General features: G+C 43.5%; 1 protein-coding gene across 2 annotated transcripts in view; it reads left to right on the top strand.

The window, feature by feature from the left end:
* Window positions 1–16286, top strand: part of DENND1B (DENN domain containing 1B) — a 1047500-nt gene that overhangs the window by 1021016 nt on the left and 10198 nt on the right. For both annotated transcript variants that reach the window (XM_069232125.1, XM_069232124.1), the window contains one exon: window positions 8351–8436. In XM_069232125.1, the coding sequence (XP_069088226.1) occupies window positions 8351–8436 (86 nt within the window). The remainder of the gene's footprint in view (window positions 1–8350; window positions 8437–16286) is intronic.

Below are 16286 nucleotides of genomic sequence, written 5' to 3' on the forward strand. Positions count from 1 at the left end.
AGATTTAAACCACCAATTAAGAGATTACAGTGAACACATTGGAAGAAACTAGTTATGCAATCAACTTGTAAAAGGACCAACTGTATCCATAGAACTTGTAGAATGCAAACGTAGAAAGCCTCAAAGAGCTACTGGAGATGTGTATGAAGATGTTTTATTCTGATATGTCTTTTGACAAGGCAGAGATGAAATAATCCAAAACGAGCTCCCATAGAACAAAGTTGTGGACGAAGGTCCAAGAATTCTTTCCTTCTGGATGCTGTGGCTTTTGAAACATCCTGTGAAATGAAGATCTTACTTCCCTGCCAGGAAATTTGCTTTTTAGACTTTGCTGCGTTAAGGCCTTTTAATAAGTCAGTGAACTCAAGAAAGAAAATTATTCCTCTTGGTTTAGATGAAGAAGAAGAGTTTTGGAGATGCTAGCCCAAACGATATGCCCTGTGGATGTTTAGTACTGTAGTAGTCAGCAAGCCCACTAACTGTGGTAAAAATGAAGCAAAGAATGAAGTCTGATCATTACCTTCAGGTCCTTGCAGTAGACCATAAAGGCGAAGGTTATTTTGTCTATTTCTGTTTTCTAAATCCTCAGAGAGAGCAATAAATTTGCCACTTCTTTCTCCAAAACTGCAATTTTATTCATTACTGACACGTTGCTCCAATGCAGAAACTCTTATTTCCATTTGAGAACATTTGATGTCTAAATTTTGCATTCGAGAATTTGTTTCTTCAATAAATGGATGTAATGCTTATATTTCATGAAGCACAAGTTCCAGAGAAATCGATGGAGGCTATTTCACAGAAGAAGGCAAGTCCTGTTTGACTCATTTATGTGTGGTCGTAGACAGAACCTGAGAGGTTTTGGGAGAGTAGGAAGATGAGGAAGACTTCCTTGAAGTAGTGTAAGGTGGAAGTTATAGAGCAATTATCTGGTTTTAGGACGAGCAAGAGGTTATTAGAAGAGGGCATCAACTGATGTAGGGGATTTTTCGTTTTTTTATTTTTTTTATTTGCCCATTTCATGTACAGAATCTCCTTAGAAATCAGTAAGGTTAAACCAATGTAGATGAATGGAACATAACGCAATGAGGTATTGCAATTAATCACCAGAAAATCTTTGGAAATGCAAGTATCCGTAAAAAACGGACAGAAAACTGTAGAAAATGACTTTCCATAAGGAATAGAGCACAATATAATTTTGAAATGGAAAGTGACCAAACGTCTCAGTAAATTGTAGCAAAAAGAATTACACAAAGCAGGAATTCAGAGTATGTGATGTTGAGAAAATGCAGCAAAGTCAGATGTTAGCAAGGTGAAGTGACTAATTAACACTGAGGCGTGGGTACCAGCAGCTTATAGAAAAAGCTCAGAAGAGTCAATAATGTATGGAAATCTATTAGAGAAAGTAAATGTAGCATGTTTGAGTGAGAACAATCCTTGCATTAGAAACATGTAGGTAATCCAGTCAGAGCGTGCATTTCATCTAAAATGGCTTCCACTTTGAGGGAAACCTGAGCAGGCATGTTAACAGCCTTGAAGAAAACCAGGAGCAGCATCCAAACAAATATTTGTGCTCACCCAACAGTCCAGCATCTATTCAAAGACACATTTTGGAAAATATGTTGTGAAGAAGGATCCGGTGTCAGAAAACCATCCGAACTCCTGTGTGCACAGAGCTCCCATATTAGGTGGTCATCTTGGCAGGCGATTAAGCTCCGCCCCCTCTCTAGTGGAATTTTTAAATCATTAGTAATGATTAGGCAGTTGTTGTTGGACACCTTGATTGGGAAACATAGTTATTTTTATTTTCATAAAGCATGCCTTGTTGATATCCCTGCTGGCAATTGTTATCTGGAATTTCCTAAGAATAAATATATAGTGATCACTAGAAGGAAATTAGGGTATAGGGAATGTTCTATTAGTGTACCACCTTCCCTTCTCTGTTACCATCTTTGGTTTATGTCAACATTTTTATTTTTACCCCTCTTCACACTTATTTTTCTCTCAAATCTGTCCAATATTGTTAGTCCTCCCTCTCTGCACAGCCCTTCCTTTGGCTCTCCAAACCATCTTCCTTACCTGCATCAACTTTGTGTCTTTTTAAACTTAACTCCTTGTCTCTTCTGTATCCTCTTCACTTAACTATGCATTGTCTTCTTCTACCCCCTGACATATGTCTCCCTGGCCTCTCTGCAGCTGGGAGTACCATTTGCAATCACAACTGATTAGAGGAAAAGGTTGAAATTACCATTAAGCAAATGTTTTGAAAGTCATATTGAATCTTTGGTTCTTAAGCTTCCATGGGTGCTAGGCATGGCTTATGGTCATTGCCTGTGCCCGCACACAGTCGCAGTTTTTATAAAGATGATCCTGATACCAGAGGTCCTTACGTGCATGGAAAAGCTAAAAACCTTCTCTGCACTGCAGGCTCTAGAACTGCAGAGCAAGGTGCAGTGTGTGTCTACTGTAAATGGAAAAAGTCCCTGCTCTGTGCTCTCTACACACACCCACACACTTTGCACAATTAGCCTTGGGACTAGGTTGTTAGCAATAAGATTGGCCAAAATTGGCATATTTGTCTAGTGCCCTTTGTGCATTTCTGTAGACTTTGTTGTGAAAGCCCCTTTGCAAGGAGAAGCTTAGCACTGGGCATAACTGAAGGCGACATCTTCCACCGATGGACTCTGACATTTGATTGTCTCAATGCAAGGTGTGAGTCTATTAAGATGTGAATGAGGTAGTTATCAACTATGAAGTTTTAATAGGGTCAATATTAAGACTTTGGTTCTCATCTTAAGCACATTGTTCAGTGTCCATGTCCAAGACACAGAGCTCAAAGTAATGAACTATGTTAAAACATTTGCATTCTGAAAATATTTTAACAGTTTGAATATGTTTAACATGTTAAATTTAAATTGTGTTACAGACGTGATACTACATAGGTCACACTCTTATTAGATAACGTCTACCCAGATAGGCAGAATTGTATTTGGTGTAGATTTTTATTGTTGGTCCACAAGGAACTACTTACTTTATAACACACACAGGTGCCTACAGCATTTCTTCCATATAGAGCTATTGTTTTTATAGATATGCTAATAATATATTATACAACCGTAAATTTGACATGGTTAATTTAAGAACTTATCTTGTTATACCAGAAATGTCAAGGTTGTAACATATTAGTACATACTCTCAATATAACTGTTCCAGGATATAGGTAAAAAGTTATTACTTAAGATGCATACCATGCATGGGCTACTTTGAATCTAGCTTACCTCAGCTATTTATAATACTGCAGGAAACTTTTGCATACACCATTGAAGCAGCTAATTGTGATATGTGACTCTAAATGGTCTAACTTTGAATTTTCAGCACCCCAACCACTTTTTGTTTTACATAAGTCTTGGATTTGTGATCCAATGACATTATCAATCAAACCAAGTATAAATTTATAATTTATTGGAATATTTGTATTAGCAATCACATTAGTAAATTCTATGGTGGAATTTGAGAAATGACTCTATTTCTGTCATTCTGTAAATATATTTATAAGTAGCCATGCCTTTTCATATTTCCATAAAATAAGGACGTTTTTTCAGAAATTATGGTTCATGCTGTAGAATACTAAAATGAGGACAACCAGGTTGCAGGGTGATTGGCAGGCAACGGACCACTCAAGTGGGGAGGGAGAGTGCAAGTGCAAACACACGGGCAACAGAGGACAAGGGGTAGAGGGTGCTGTGGGAGCACGCTCACCACCGTGGCCAGGCTGGCACGGGCAGTGGCAGCACAGTGAACTACAGAGGGCAAAAGGGAGCGGGTAGGGGCATGGCACAAAGGATGGAGGGCACAGGAAGTAAGCTGACTACAGAGAGCAGAGCAGCAGGGGCTGCAAGCTGACCGCAAAGGACAGGTGGTGGGGGGGGTTGAGTCACTCAAACATTGAGTGGAGGGCACATGACTGGGGCAGAGGCAGCATGCAGGGCTGGGATGCAGGGCAGGCCAGGATGAGCAGGGACATCACAACAGACCATGGAGGGCAGGAGGCTGGGAAAGGGGCATGCACATGGAGAACAGAAGCCAGGAGAGAGGACATATGGGTAAGTTCAGCATCCCGTCCATGTAGGGCAGACTGACATGGGCATTGTCAACTCAATGGACCACGGAGTGCATGACGAAAGGGGCAGGGCACTCATATGGAGAGAGGTTAGGGACATGAGCAACAAGATGATCATGGAGAGCAAGCTGGCATCAATAAAGGTAGCAAGCTGACCACTGAGGGCAGGCGCAGTGTCACAGGCAGCAAGCTGATGACAGAGGGCAAGCCAACATGGGCAGCATGCTGACAGTGAAGGGCAGGAGGGAGGTGGCAAGGGCGAGAAAATTACTATTTAGGACAGCTGGCATGGGCAGTGGCAGCACAATGGCCTATGGAGAGCTGGAGGGGGGGGGACAGGAACACACACAGAAAATGTGGGTCGTTTTGCATGCTTCATGTTCTGCATGTTGCAAAAGGTTACACCTTTTAGCACCACAGAGGTTATAGAAAATTGGGTCTAGATGTACATCACTAAATGCCTTCCAGTGTATATAATAGTGTAACATTCATTGAATGATGTAATTAGTGACGTCATATCAGTAAGGTAATCAGCATCATTGATGTCATTTAACATGTCATGAGTGTGTTAATAAGTGAGGTCATAAGCAGTGCATGGTGGGGGTGCCAGGTATAATTAGAAATATTGCAGACACATTTCAGTGGTTTGGGGTTTAAATATGTTAGTTTTTAACCTATTTCAACATCCACCTATAACATAACTTTAACCTTTTTATGTTAGTTATATATGTAACTAAAAAAAAAATCAGTTAAAACCTATAGAAGCTATGGTTCTGGCTCAACCGCATAAAACAAATGAAATTTACCACATAATAACTTGTACCATCACCATGGTGTTGTCTTGATAGCTCTGCGCCCTTTCTTTCTGTTGTTGCTTTTCAGGATATAGGCCTCCTTGAGGCATATTGTAATTGCCCAAAATATCGGCTGCTGTCAGCCAATTACAACTTTTATTTTTCAAACCCAGGACCCAGCTCCATTCATACCTACAAATGGGCCTCTATCGTTTGTTGTTCAAATTTCTCCTAAATTACTAAACAAATATACACCAAACCACTTTAATTAGTAAAATTCTACTTTCATGCCAAGTTGTTTATAATTCGGTTCAACCACTTTTACTGTAGCTGAAAGCAAAGTTCATATGGGTGTTCACTTAGAAAATACAACCACTACCCCCACAATATCTTTCTTATGAGGAAGGATATGCAGTAATCTTTAATATCTGATAGAGAGATCTAGTTTCAGATTCCTAACCTTAGAATTTACCCCAGGCGCCAGTCTAGATCTGTGGATTTTTCTTGAGCAGTACCCCTGCGCGCTGTTCGGTGGTGTGGATCAGCTCTGCTTCTGTCATTGGCTCTTTCTGCATCTAATATGACATCACAGGTCCTATAAAGATGCCACCCTGACACACTAACATAATTTTTTTCTGTCTGCGCCAGCCAGCGCTGATCCAAAGAGAACTATCTCTCAGTCAATTTTTGACTGGCCTTTTTTCAACTTTTTGTCAAAGGCTTTTTGAGTTGGGAAACTCTTCGTGCATGGAGGGATGTCATCGAGGAAGACCAGGTTGAAGCACTATAGTTCCTGTCATTGGGCGATGTCTGTGAGGGATCTGCACCTCATGTGCCTGTAGTGTCTGGAGTGCGACCACGACCCAAAGTGGTGCTCAGAGTGTTGGGCTATGCATCCCAAGGCTTTGAGAAAGTGGTCCCTCAAGCTGATGACTGCCCGATGCTCAGCTCCTGGCAAGGCACGGTCTCGGTCAGGAGAAATGTCTCAGGATTGGTTGCGGAGTCCCCCCTTGTCATCGTCCCACTCCAAGTCCTTGAGACGATTGAGTAAGTCGAGGCACAAAAACAAGACAAAACATTCTTCGATTTTTGCCTTTTCCTTTGGCTGACAGGACGAGGGTGCGGGAGCATCTTTATTCTAAGCCTCCCTCTGTAGAGCCTGCATGTGGGCTGAGTTTAAGGGAGCTGGGGCAACCCCTGCCCTACTGAAGGAGTTCTATGAGGCCATGCGACTCATTTTTAGGCAGTCCAACACTGCTGGTATGCCTTCGGTCCCCATGGAGTCGGAAAGGGGCACTTCAGGTTCCGTGCTGGCAGGACGGTGTTGGTCGTACCAGCTCGACCTTCCCTGATGCAAACGCTCCTGGCACCGTCTATGCCCCTGGGTGGGGCAGTCCCCATTCTTATTGCCAATTATGACACGGAGCCAAACAACAGTACCTCTTTTGTCGGATCCTGAGCCTTTTTCCTATTGGCTTGTTACAGTGAGGAATGGGAGGGGTTGCTGGACCCTTTGGAATACCAGCTCCAAGATCCTATGGACTGACGTACGGACTTGAGTGAGGCCAGTGGACCTGATACCTCCTCAGATACTGACATGGTTTCTCCTACTGTGACTACAAAGGAGGCTGCTTCATACTTGGTAGTGGTGGGAAGAGCAGCTGAGGTCCCTTACAGATATCCTACTGGGTACCTGGTCTGAAACCAGCACAGGGGCTTCTTTAAACAGGACAAATGCCCACCACCATCGTCTTGCTTCAGGTGACCAAAATTTTCTTAATGAGCACCCTACTCCTCAGAACTTCGTTACCCAAGTCTTCACCTCCCATGGCATGTTCCGTTCTGCACCCCCAGATACAGAATCCAAGAGGCTGGGCACACTTGGGAAGAATATGTTTTCTTCTGCCAGCCTAGCATTGCTGTCTGTGAACACTGCATGCCTTTTATGCTGTTATTCCTACACCCTGTGGGATATGGTTGCACAAGTGCTGTACAAGACCCTGAGGAGGCCCAGACTGTAATTCCCCAAGCAGTTGCTGATGGGAGACCATCTCCAGATGGGCTGTGTTTTGCATTAAAATCTGCTACATACTGGACCAGAAGCCACCACCTGAAGGTTTGTGTGCTCATTCTAATAGACCTGTGGCTGTGACCACTTTGTTAGCACGTGGAGTTCCAGTCCTTGATATCTGTCAGGTGGCAAAGTGGGCATCTTTGCACACATTTACCAAACACTACCTCCTGGACAGTCAGGTCCTTTGGGATTGGTAATTTGCCCTTTCGCTTTTGCAGGGCTTTCTAGTGTGATCTTGGTTCGCTGACCTACCTCCGGGGATGGTATTGATTGGATATGTATTCTGAGGTAAGGAATCTGCAACTAGATGTCTCTAACAGATGGACAAGTTACTTACCTTTGGTTACGCCCGTCTAATAGAGACAATATATATAGTTGCAGATTACTTACTGGGCTACCAATCCTCCACGTTGTACAACCTAATTTCTAGGGACTGGGACTCCCCTTTCAGGGGCTTAATTTTGATGCACAAGTGGTCAGTATTCTTCATGGCTCTGTGCTTCTGTTGTTAAAAGTCCTGAAGAGAAACTGATGTTGGTGCGTCAGGGTGGTGCCTATATAGGACCTGCAACATCATATCCGGTGCAGACGACGCCAATGCTGGATGCAGAGCTGATCAACGTTACGTGACAGCGCACAGAGGTACTGTTTGAGAAATATTTCAGGATCCAGACTGATGCCAGGAGGACCTTCTAAGGTAATGAATATGCACCTATATATTGTCTCTACCGGATAAGGGGTTACTGAAGGTAAGTAACTTGTCCATCTAGGCTATTTGATTTGAAATGTTTAATGCACCTTTCTCGAATGGTGCCATCATTATAAGCACACTAAAGAACAGATTTCCAGTAGAACTGATTCCTAACCATAACTATCACCATTGTGTTTTAATATATAAATAGATGTGCATTCATTGCTGACATAAAACTTACCTCCCACCTGGGGCACTGGCTTGATTGCTGTTTGAAATAAGTCCCAAAGAAGTGTGGCAAAGCAGTTGACAAAACATATATTAGCAAAATATGGTTTTATGCATGAGAGAGAATAAAACTGAAAGCAATGGAAAGGGATGAGACTGCTTTCTGGAGGTTGACGCTAAATGATTTTCTGCAGCTCTGCAAGGACACACTGTTAGAGATGGGCCCCAGGATGAATGCCTTTACCCATAATTTAGCAGAATTTGTGGCTTACGTATTTATTTTATATTTATGTATTTTTTCACCATAGACTTTGCTAAAACCGAGAAAGACTGTTATCCTTTATGGAAGCTAAGCATTCAGATGTGCAAGTGTGGGTTGAGGAGAAAATGTGTTGGAATTGTATTTAAACCAAGTGGTAACAAATTGCATTGTTTCCATTTTCCAGCTTGCAAGATTAAATCATCCGCAGAAGCATATCTCCCATCATGATTCTCCTCTGGATGATGATGACGAAATGGACAGTGTTAGCAAGTATGTAAGCTTCATAAGAATCTTTATCTTCACCAAAATTATATCGCAAATGCATTTGAGATTAGGGTCAGAGTATTCTCTTATAAGTGTCAGATACTATGTGTACGCTTTTATTCACAAACGAAAGGGACCAAATTTCATAACCAGTATCACTCTTCTGTTGCGTTGTGGGAATTTGTACAGCGTGCTTATCACCCGAGGGGCATCCAGGGACTTGAGTAGTTGAGTAGGCGGATTGGGCTCTTAGTTGAGTAGCACTAGTCTCCAGTTTCTTGTGGAATTAAAGAAGTGATGAGGAGATCCCAATGTGGTGTGGAAAGTAATTTCATAATTTGGTGGTAGTGTAAGAAAAGGAGCATCCTCCAGACTTGCTCCTTCCGATGCAGGATATTTATGCGAGGAGGAGTGAGGCTGAGCCCAATTGCCTGGTGGGTTGGTGGAAGTTGAGACTGTGCTTGAAGTTGGCAGGTTTTGGAGTGCTTTTATGCATGGATGAGCAGTTTGAACTGGCATTGCTTCTGGACTGGTGGCGGGTGTAGCTCTCTGAGGTAGGCCATGATGTGTTTGTTGCAGGGGATGTTAAGGGATAAGTCTGTCGGCGGTGTTCAGTGTGGTCTCAAGTCTTTGTAAGAGTTGTTTCTTGGTGCCCGTGTAGTGTGAGTTGCTGTCGTCCGTCTCCAGGTGATGAGGGCCTGGGTGACTGTGCACATGGTGTCAGTGGGGAGCCAGTGGAATATTTTGCAGAGCATCCATAGGTTTAATAAATAGGAGAAGGTGACAGTGTTTATTTGTTTGGCCATTGTAAGTTTATCACCCACAATGATGCTGAGGTTTTTGGCATGGTCGGTGGTGGTGGGCATGGGTCCCAGGTCTGTTGGCCACCAGGGGTATTCCCATGGAGAGCTATTGTTATCGAAGATTAGGACTTCAGTTTTCTCTTTGCTGAACTTTAGGCAGTTCTGATTAATCCAGCAAGCTACTCTGGACATGCAGCTGTTGAAGTTGGCCCGGGTTGTGGTGGTATTGTCAGTAAGAGAGAGGATGAGCTGGTTAGAATACGACTGCTTAGGATACAATTTTGATTCTGTGGGATCGTATGATGTGGACGAGTGGTGCCATGTAGACATTAAAGAAGGTGGGGCTCAGTGATTATTCTTGAGGCACTCCGCAGATGAGGTTCTTTAGTTCGGAGGTGTAGGGCAGGAGCCTGACTCCCTGAGTCCTATCAGAGAGGAAGGAAGTCAGCCAACTCAGGATGGGACCATGTATTCCAGAGTTATGGAGTTTTGTGATAAGGGTGCTGTGGGAGACGATGTTGAAGTCTGTGTAGAGGTTGAGTAATATGACTGTGATGGTTTCTCCTTTGTCCATGATAATTTGGATGTCATCAGTTGCTGCAATGAGATCAGTTTCCATGCTGTGGTATTTGTTTAATCCAGGCTGTGAGACATTTAGTAGGTGGTGGTGTAGGAGATAGTTGGAGAGTTGTTTGTTGATAGCTTTCTTCTCAAATTTGGATGGGAAGGGCAGAAGTGAGATGAGTCTGTAGTTGCTGAGCTCCTTTGGGCCTGCCACAGGTTTTTCCAGGAGAACTGTCATGTTTGCATGTTTCCAGTTGTCCAGAAAGCTTCCAATTTAGATGGAGGTGTGGATGATGGTGAGGTGGGAGCTGATCAGAGTTCCTCCAAGGTTGAAGATATGGCGGGCAGAGATTGTTGGGGGCCCCTGGAGTGGAATGTTCTAATGATTTCTGGGGTGTCGTCTGGGGTGAGGGGTTTCCAGTTTGTGATCTGGTGGTCCAAATTGGTGGTTGTGGACAGCTGGTTGGTGAGCTCTTGCGTCTTGAGTTGGGGGTCATAGTTGCTGTAGATGTTGAGGATTTTGTTGTGGATGAAATTGGAGAGGTTGTTGCAGAGGTCTTGCGAAGGGATGATGGAGTCATTGGTGACTGAGAGGTTGGAGATTTCTTTGACTATGTTGAAGAGTTCTTTGCGGTTGTTGGAGCTATTTTACAGTCTGAGAGCTGGGGCTGTTTTTCCTGCCTCTTTGATTTGGGTGTGGTATTTTTTGAGTGCAGATTTGTAGAAGGTTCTGCAGTGGTATCCTGACTTGTTCTCCATTTTCTTTCCCAGAGTTGCTCTGAGTTTCTAAGGTTTTCAGTGTACCAGTTGGCTAGTGTGTAGGCTCTTGAGTATTTTACATTTTTCGGGGGGCTAGGTTCCCTGCACTGGTAGTAATCCAGTTGTAGAAGGCTTTGATGGCAACCTGCAGGTTGGCAATGAGGTTTGGATAGTGGGCAGTGAGGGTGTTGGTCCAGTCTCTGTCCTTTTTTTCTTGCTCCAGCTATGTCTGAAGTTGTGGGGGGTCTTGGCAGAGAAAGGTTGGGGTGCATTGATGAAGAAATGGATGATGGAGTGGTTTGTCAAGGTTAATGGAGCGAGGTGGGTGAACTTGTTGCTGACTGTGAAAATGGGTCAAGGATGTGTCCTGCATTGTACGTGAGGCCCTGGGTGACCTGGGTGTGTCCTAAGATCTTGAGGCACTTGAGTAGTTCAGTGGTGTGTGGGGCCTTTTTGGTCATCGAGGTGGAAGTTGAGGTCACTGAGTAAGATGAATTGTTTTGAGTGAATTGCAATGCGATAAAGTCTCTGAGGAGATTGCTGATGTGGCACGTAGGCTAGGGTGCATTTGATAGAGGTATGGTTGCCATTCTGAAGTCAGAAGTGCATGTCCTTTATGAAGGTTGTGTCCTCATTGGTGGAGGTGGTGCAGGTGATGGAGTCCTGTGTATGATAGCAAGTCCTCCTCTGGTTTATTCAGTCTGTCCTGGTGGGAGAGCTTGTAGCCTGGTGGGATGGCTGTGGTGATGGTGGTGCTGATGTGGGGTTTAGCCAGGTCTCTGTCAGAAAGAGGATGCCCGGGGAATGTGTCTCGATGTGGTCCATCCCTCCTGCATAGATTATGTCAATTTATGTTGGGCTGTAAACTCTAGAATGTTACTCCACCCAAACTATCAAGAAAAAGAAGTTGGTTGGTGCCCATTTAAATATGGCACTCACAAGAAGTGACTGACTGGGATGGCATCACTGGCAAGAGAGGTTCTGTTGTTTCCCCAGTACTCCAACTAAGTAAGGGGCATCTTGAGACCTCTGCCCAGTGGTGAAAGTCCTGCCTTTGCTTCCCACAGGCACTGATCATTCAGAGTAAAATAACAAAGTTCTAGTTCAATTTTGGGTGGTATTTGCCCTACCAAACCCATATTTAGAATATCAAACTTGAATTTATGGGTGGTAATAGGGATGGGTAAGCAAATTCATACTCCACACACTCGTACAAATATTTTGATATGCACCTGTGAATGCCAAGTGGTTAAAGCCTGCCAATAGATCGCACAGTTCAACTTTCATGAGTTCTCTGTAACATGCATGGCTGCTCATTTGGTGTTAGCTATGCCTAGTTATAGTGACCACCCATGGATATACTACTGCCACAGTTCTCATCTTTTGGAAATGTATTGGTTAGATATTTGGTGGTGCAACCTTTTGAATTGAGAAGCAGCACTTTCTCTGACTGAAGATGAGAAGAGTGAGGCAATACATAAGAAAGATTAGTAATCATTTTGAGATATAAATTAACTGCTACATCTAGAAGTGCAGCGGTAACCTGTTGGAAGAGGTATCATGGTTAAGCTTGAAAATACAGTGTTGCAATCTTTACAAAGAAATTGAACTTCACCTATACTATTGGGGAAAAGCATGTAATACATCAGAACCTGGCAATGGCTATGTCTTTTGGTCACTTGTTACCTCTGTTATATTAAGCAGCTCTGAAACCCTTGCTATCTGACGAAAATGACAACATTGACTGATTGCATGGCCCCAGAAAAAAGAGTGGTTATGTGAACATATGTGGCCACGTAAATGATTTTAGAACTGCTTTGACGCTTGTGGTTGGTAATTTAATGGATATGCGATTGCCATATCCTCAGTGAATCTGGCTGACATTGCTGGACTTGACATCCTTCCTGCAGCAATAGTAAAACAAATGTAGCGCATTCTGGATGCCCATCTTCCATTCCTGTTAGATTGGTTTGTAATATATGAGTTACTACCAGATTCCTGTAAAGGGGTGATATTCCATCCAGTTTTAAACAATAGTGACCTAGTGTGAGAAAACAGGGCTGATTGCAGAGGCCCCCTAACTTTTTGCCCCCATTTTCCACTTTTTGCTGGTGTTTTCCTGACTCTGATGGTGCCCTGGGTACTGCTAACCAGTCCCAGGGCCTGTGCTCTGTGTAAAATGGATATGCAAATTAGGCTAATTATAATTGGCTAAGTTAACCTACCTATAAGTCCCTAGTATATGGTAGGGCATGTAGGTTTAGGGACCACAGCATAGGTAGTGCACCCATAGGTGCACTGCTGAGGTGCCCAGTGTCATTTTAAAGACAGGCCTGCCTTGCAGGCTGCTTTTAAATTAAAGTTATATGCAAATTCGACTTTGGAATTAAAAGTAGTTCCAAAGTCTTAAACTACCTTATTTTTACATATAAGTCACCCCTAAGGTGTGCCCTATGTGCCCCTAGGGCTGGGTGCCATGTAGCTATAAGCAGGGACTTTATAAAAATAGTTTTATAAGCCCCGGTGAGGTAAAAACAGCCAAATTAGATTTTCCCTCATTGTAGTAAATGGCCTTCATAGGCTATAACGTGGAGACTTTGTTTTAAATTTTAAAGTCTCCTTAAAAGATGCATACCAAAAATTTGGTATCAAATTAATTGTTGTAATAAATCCCACAACTTCCAGTTGTTGGATTTAATATAACTTGTTCAGGTAAAGAGTTTGACTTTACCTAAAAAGTTGCCAATTTCAGCCCTGCATTGTTTTTGCTGCTGTGCTCTGATTGGCCAGCCTGTAGCAGCTTAGCCAAGCTGCCTTGATGAGGTGTGAAGTGGCCTGGCTTCACACAAAGGAATGTGCCTGTGGGAGAGAATCTCCCCTCAGCAGATGGTGAGGCAGGAAGGGGGAGGGCTGCCAAACTGGTCTTCAAAGGCAGAGAAGGACATTTGGAGCAACCAGCAACACCCCCACATCCTGCAACCCCAGACAACTAGGTGCCCCCTTGATTAGATTAGGAGAGGGCAGGAGAGGGGTGTGTTTATGATTTTTAGCCACACCAGTGGGTGGGCTCAGCCAGATGTAACCTCCAAAAATCAGATTCAGCCATGTTGGATTTTTAGAGAATGTTGCCCTCTGGGATGGATTTTTGCCACACTTCCCAGGAAGTGGTCATCGCAGGGGGAAGGACCCTGCGCCTGATTGGAGAACCAGGACCCCCCCTGCTTTTCACCCAGGAGCAAGGATAAAACTGGCAGACCTGCACCCACAGATCAGATCCCCATCAGATTCCAACAAGGAAGAACTAAAGGAGAAGAAGGACTGCCCTGCTGGACCCCTGGCCTGCACCTGGAACCTGCACTCAGAAGGACTGCACCAGCTGCACACTTGGGCTTCACCACAAGAAGGACTTTGCCTGGCTTCAACTGGTTCAAGGAGGGACTCCCTGTTTGCTACAGGTGAAAAATTGCTAACCAGAGTCCCCTGCACCAACTCCTGAAGAAAGCGACCAGCTGACCACTGCCCAGTGGCCAAAAAGGAGTTTGCGCCAGGTGCATTCTGGGAGTTGTAGTCCGCACCCCCCCCCCAAGGACCATCCCAGAACTTCTGGACCCTTGGGGTGAGCTGTGGACCCCAAAAGAACCTTAAAAGGACATCTGGGTGAAGCCCCAGAAGTTTGGAGAAGTTTGGAGAATTTTTGTAAAAAAGCTCCATAGAGGGACCGAGCCGCGGCGGCAACTCTAGCCGGCTTGCCTCAACCGCGACCCGGCCTGATTTGCTGGTTCGTCCCGGTAAAGAAAAATCTCCGAAAAAGAGACTAAGTCAGAAGGTAAAAAGTTGACCGGGACCTCCCAGCCATTGTATCCGAGAAGGGCTCCATGGACGTCGGATCAAGATCCAGGTTTACCCCGGTCGAAGGATTTTCACCTCGAAAAAACGACTAAGTCCGAAGGTAAAAATCTCCACCAAGGATTCCAGCATCGCGTATCCGGAGAAGGGCTCCAGGAGGTCGGATAGGACTGTCAGGTTCGTCCCACTGAAGAAAATCTTCAAAATAAAGACTAAGGGGGTTATTCCAACTTTGGAGGAGGTGGTAATCCGTCCCAAATGTGACGGATTTACCACCAGCCGTATTACGAGTTCCATAGGATATAATGGACTCGTAATACGGCTGGTGGTATATCCGTCACTTTACCGTCACTTTTGGGACGGATTACCACTTCCTCCAAAGTTGGAATAACCCCCTAAGTGTGAAGGTAAACTTTTAACCGAGGCCTCCTGCGACCTGTAGCCGAACAGGGCTCCATCGCGGTCGGCCTGAAACTTTGACTTTGCCCCGGTCGAGGTGCAACCAGATGACCCGATTGGCGCTTTTTGTTTCTAAGCGCTAGAAAAATAATAATTCTTGAAAAATTAATATCTCCGGTTCCCTTTATCCGATTTTATTCGTTTTTGTGTCATTTTAAAGATAAAAATATAAACTATTTTTATAAATTGGTTTTGGATTTTTAAACTGTTTCCTGTGTTTTATTTAATTACTGTTTTGTGATATTTGAATGCTTTACACACTGTCTCCTAAGTTAAGCCTTGACGCTCGTTGCCAAGCTACCAAGCGTTGAGCTGGGGTTAATTTACTGAGACCTAACTGTACCTAAGTGGAGGTTAGTGGCTTGTTGCTAGGTGTAGGTACCTACCTGCCCTTACCAATAACCCATTTTCCAACACCTAGGTAATTCCTCTTAGACGTAGTTAATTAAATGAATTAAACTTTTAGTGTCCCATCCTTTTGAGTTGGTCAATAAGAAAAAAACTAATTCCAGTTAAACAAGGGGTGGCTTGTTTAGAGATGTCCACTTAACAATAGTTTATCACTGATTGCTGATTGTGCAGAAGTCAGTTGAGATGAGTGTCTTTTTATATTCCTGCTTCATAGACTACCTCACAGCTTTAGATCTTGTGGATTGGGGGAATGTATGGTGCAACCTTGCGCACTGAGTTATTCCATGTGGGGTGTTTTCCATTTTTAGAACATTCCATTACAAAAATTGGGACCATGTGGAGATTGACATACAAGGTCGTCATTCTAGTCAAATAGCAGTGTCTAATCACTTTAAACAGTGCTGTGTAGTGGCCCCGCTCTTGTTTGGCAGTACTTAGCCGACCTTCCCATGCTTTAGGATCACTTCAATCATTCCCACCTTAAAATAATGATTCTCATATACAGTGCTTACTCAATCAATCCAAAGCCATTTTGCTTACCATGTAAAATAATTGCCATGGGTGTGTACTGCACCCAAAACCATCTTAAGTGAATGTAGAGAAAATAGACATTTTACACTTTGGAAATCAGAATCTAATGAAAGCTGAGATTGTTTGGTAATTCAGTAGTTTTATTCTGGAACTCTGGTGTATCAATTTTGGGTTTAATATTTACATTTAACTCACGTTGGAAAGAATATTTCCAATCTGTTATGATACAAACTTTGTCTTTCAATTCAGAGCGGGTGGTTTCCTATGTTCATGGTGGTAACTCAGTGATACTCTTTTAAAAGAGTTACAGAGAAAACAATGTCATTAGTATTTTATGGTGCTAATTTTCTCATCCTGGTTAAGGGAGCCCATTGGGTTGTATTGGAAGCCTGCTGATTAGAACACCTCTTGAATGCCCTGTTAGGTCTGTGATCTAAGTTTTCTATAGGAATTGACCAGCACATCTTGGCCACTAACTGCAGT

The sequence above is a fragment of the Pleurodeles waltl genome, chromosome 4_2 (assembly GCF_031143425.1).
Source record: "Pleurodeles waltl isolate 20211129_DDA chromosome 4_2, aPleWal1.hap1.20221129, whole genome shotgun sequence".
Taxonomy (NCBI): domain Eukaryota; kingdom Metazoa; phylum Chordata; class Amphibia; order Caudata; family Salamandridae; genus Pleurodeles; species Pleurodeles waltl.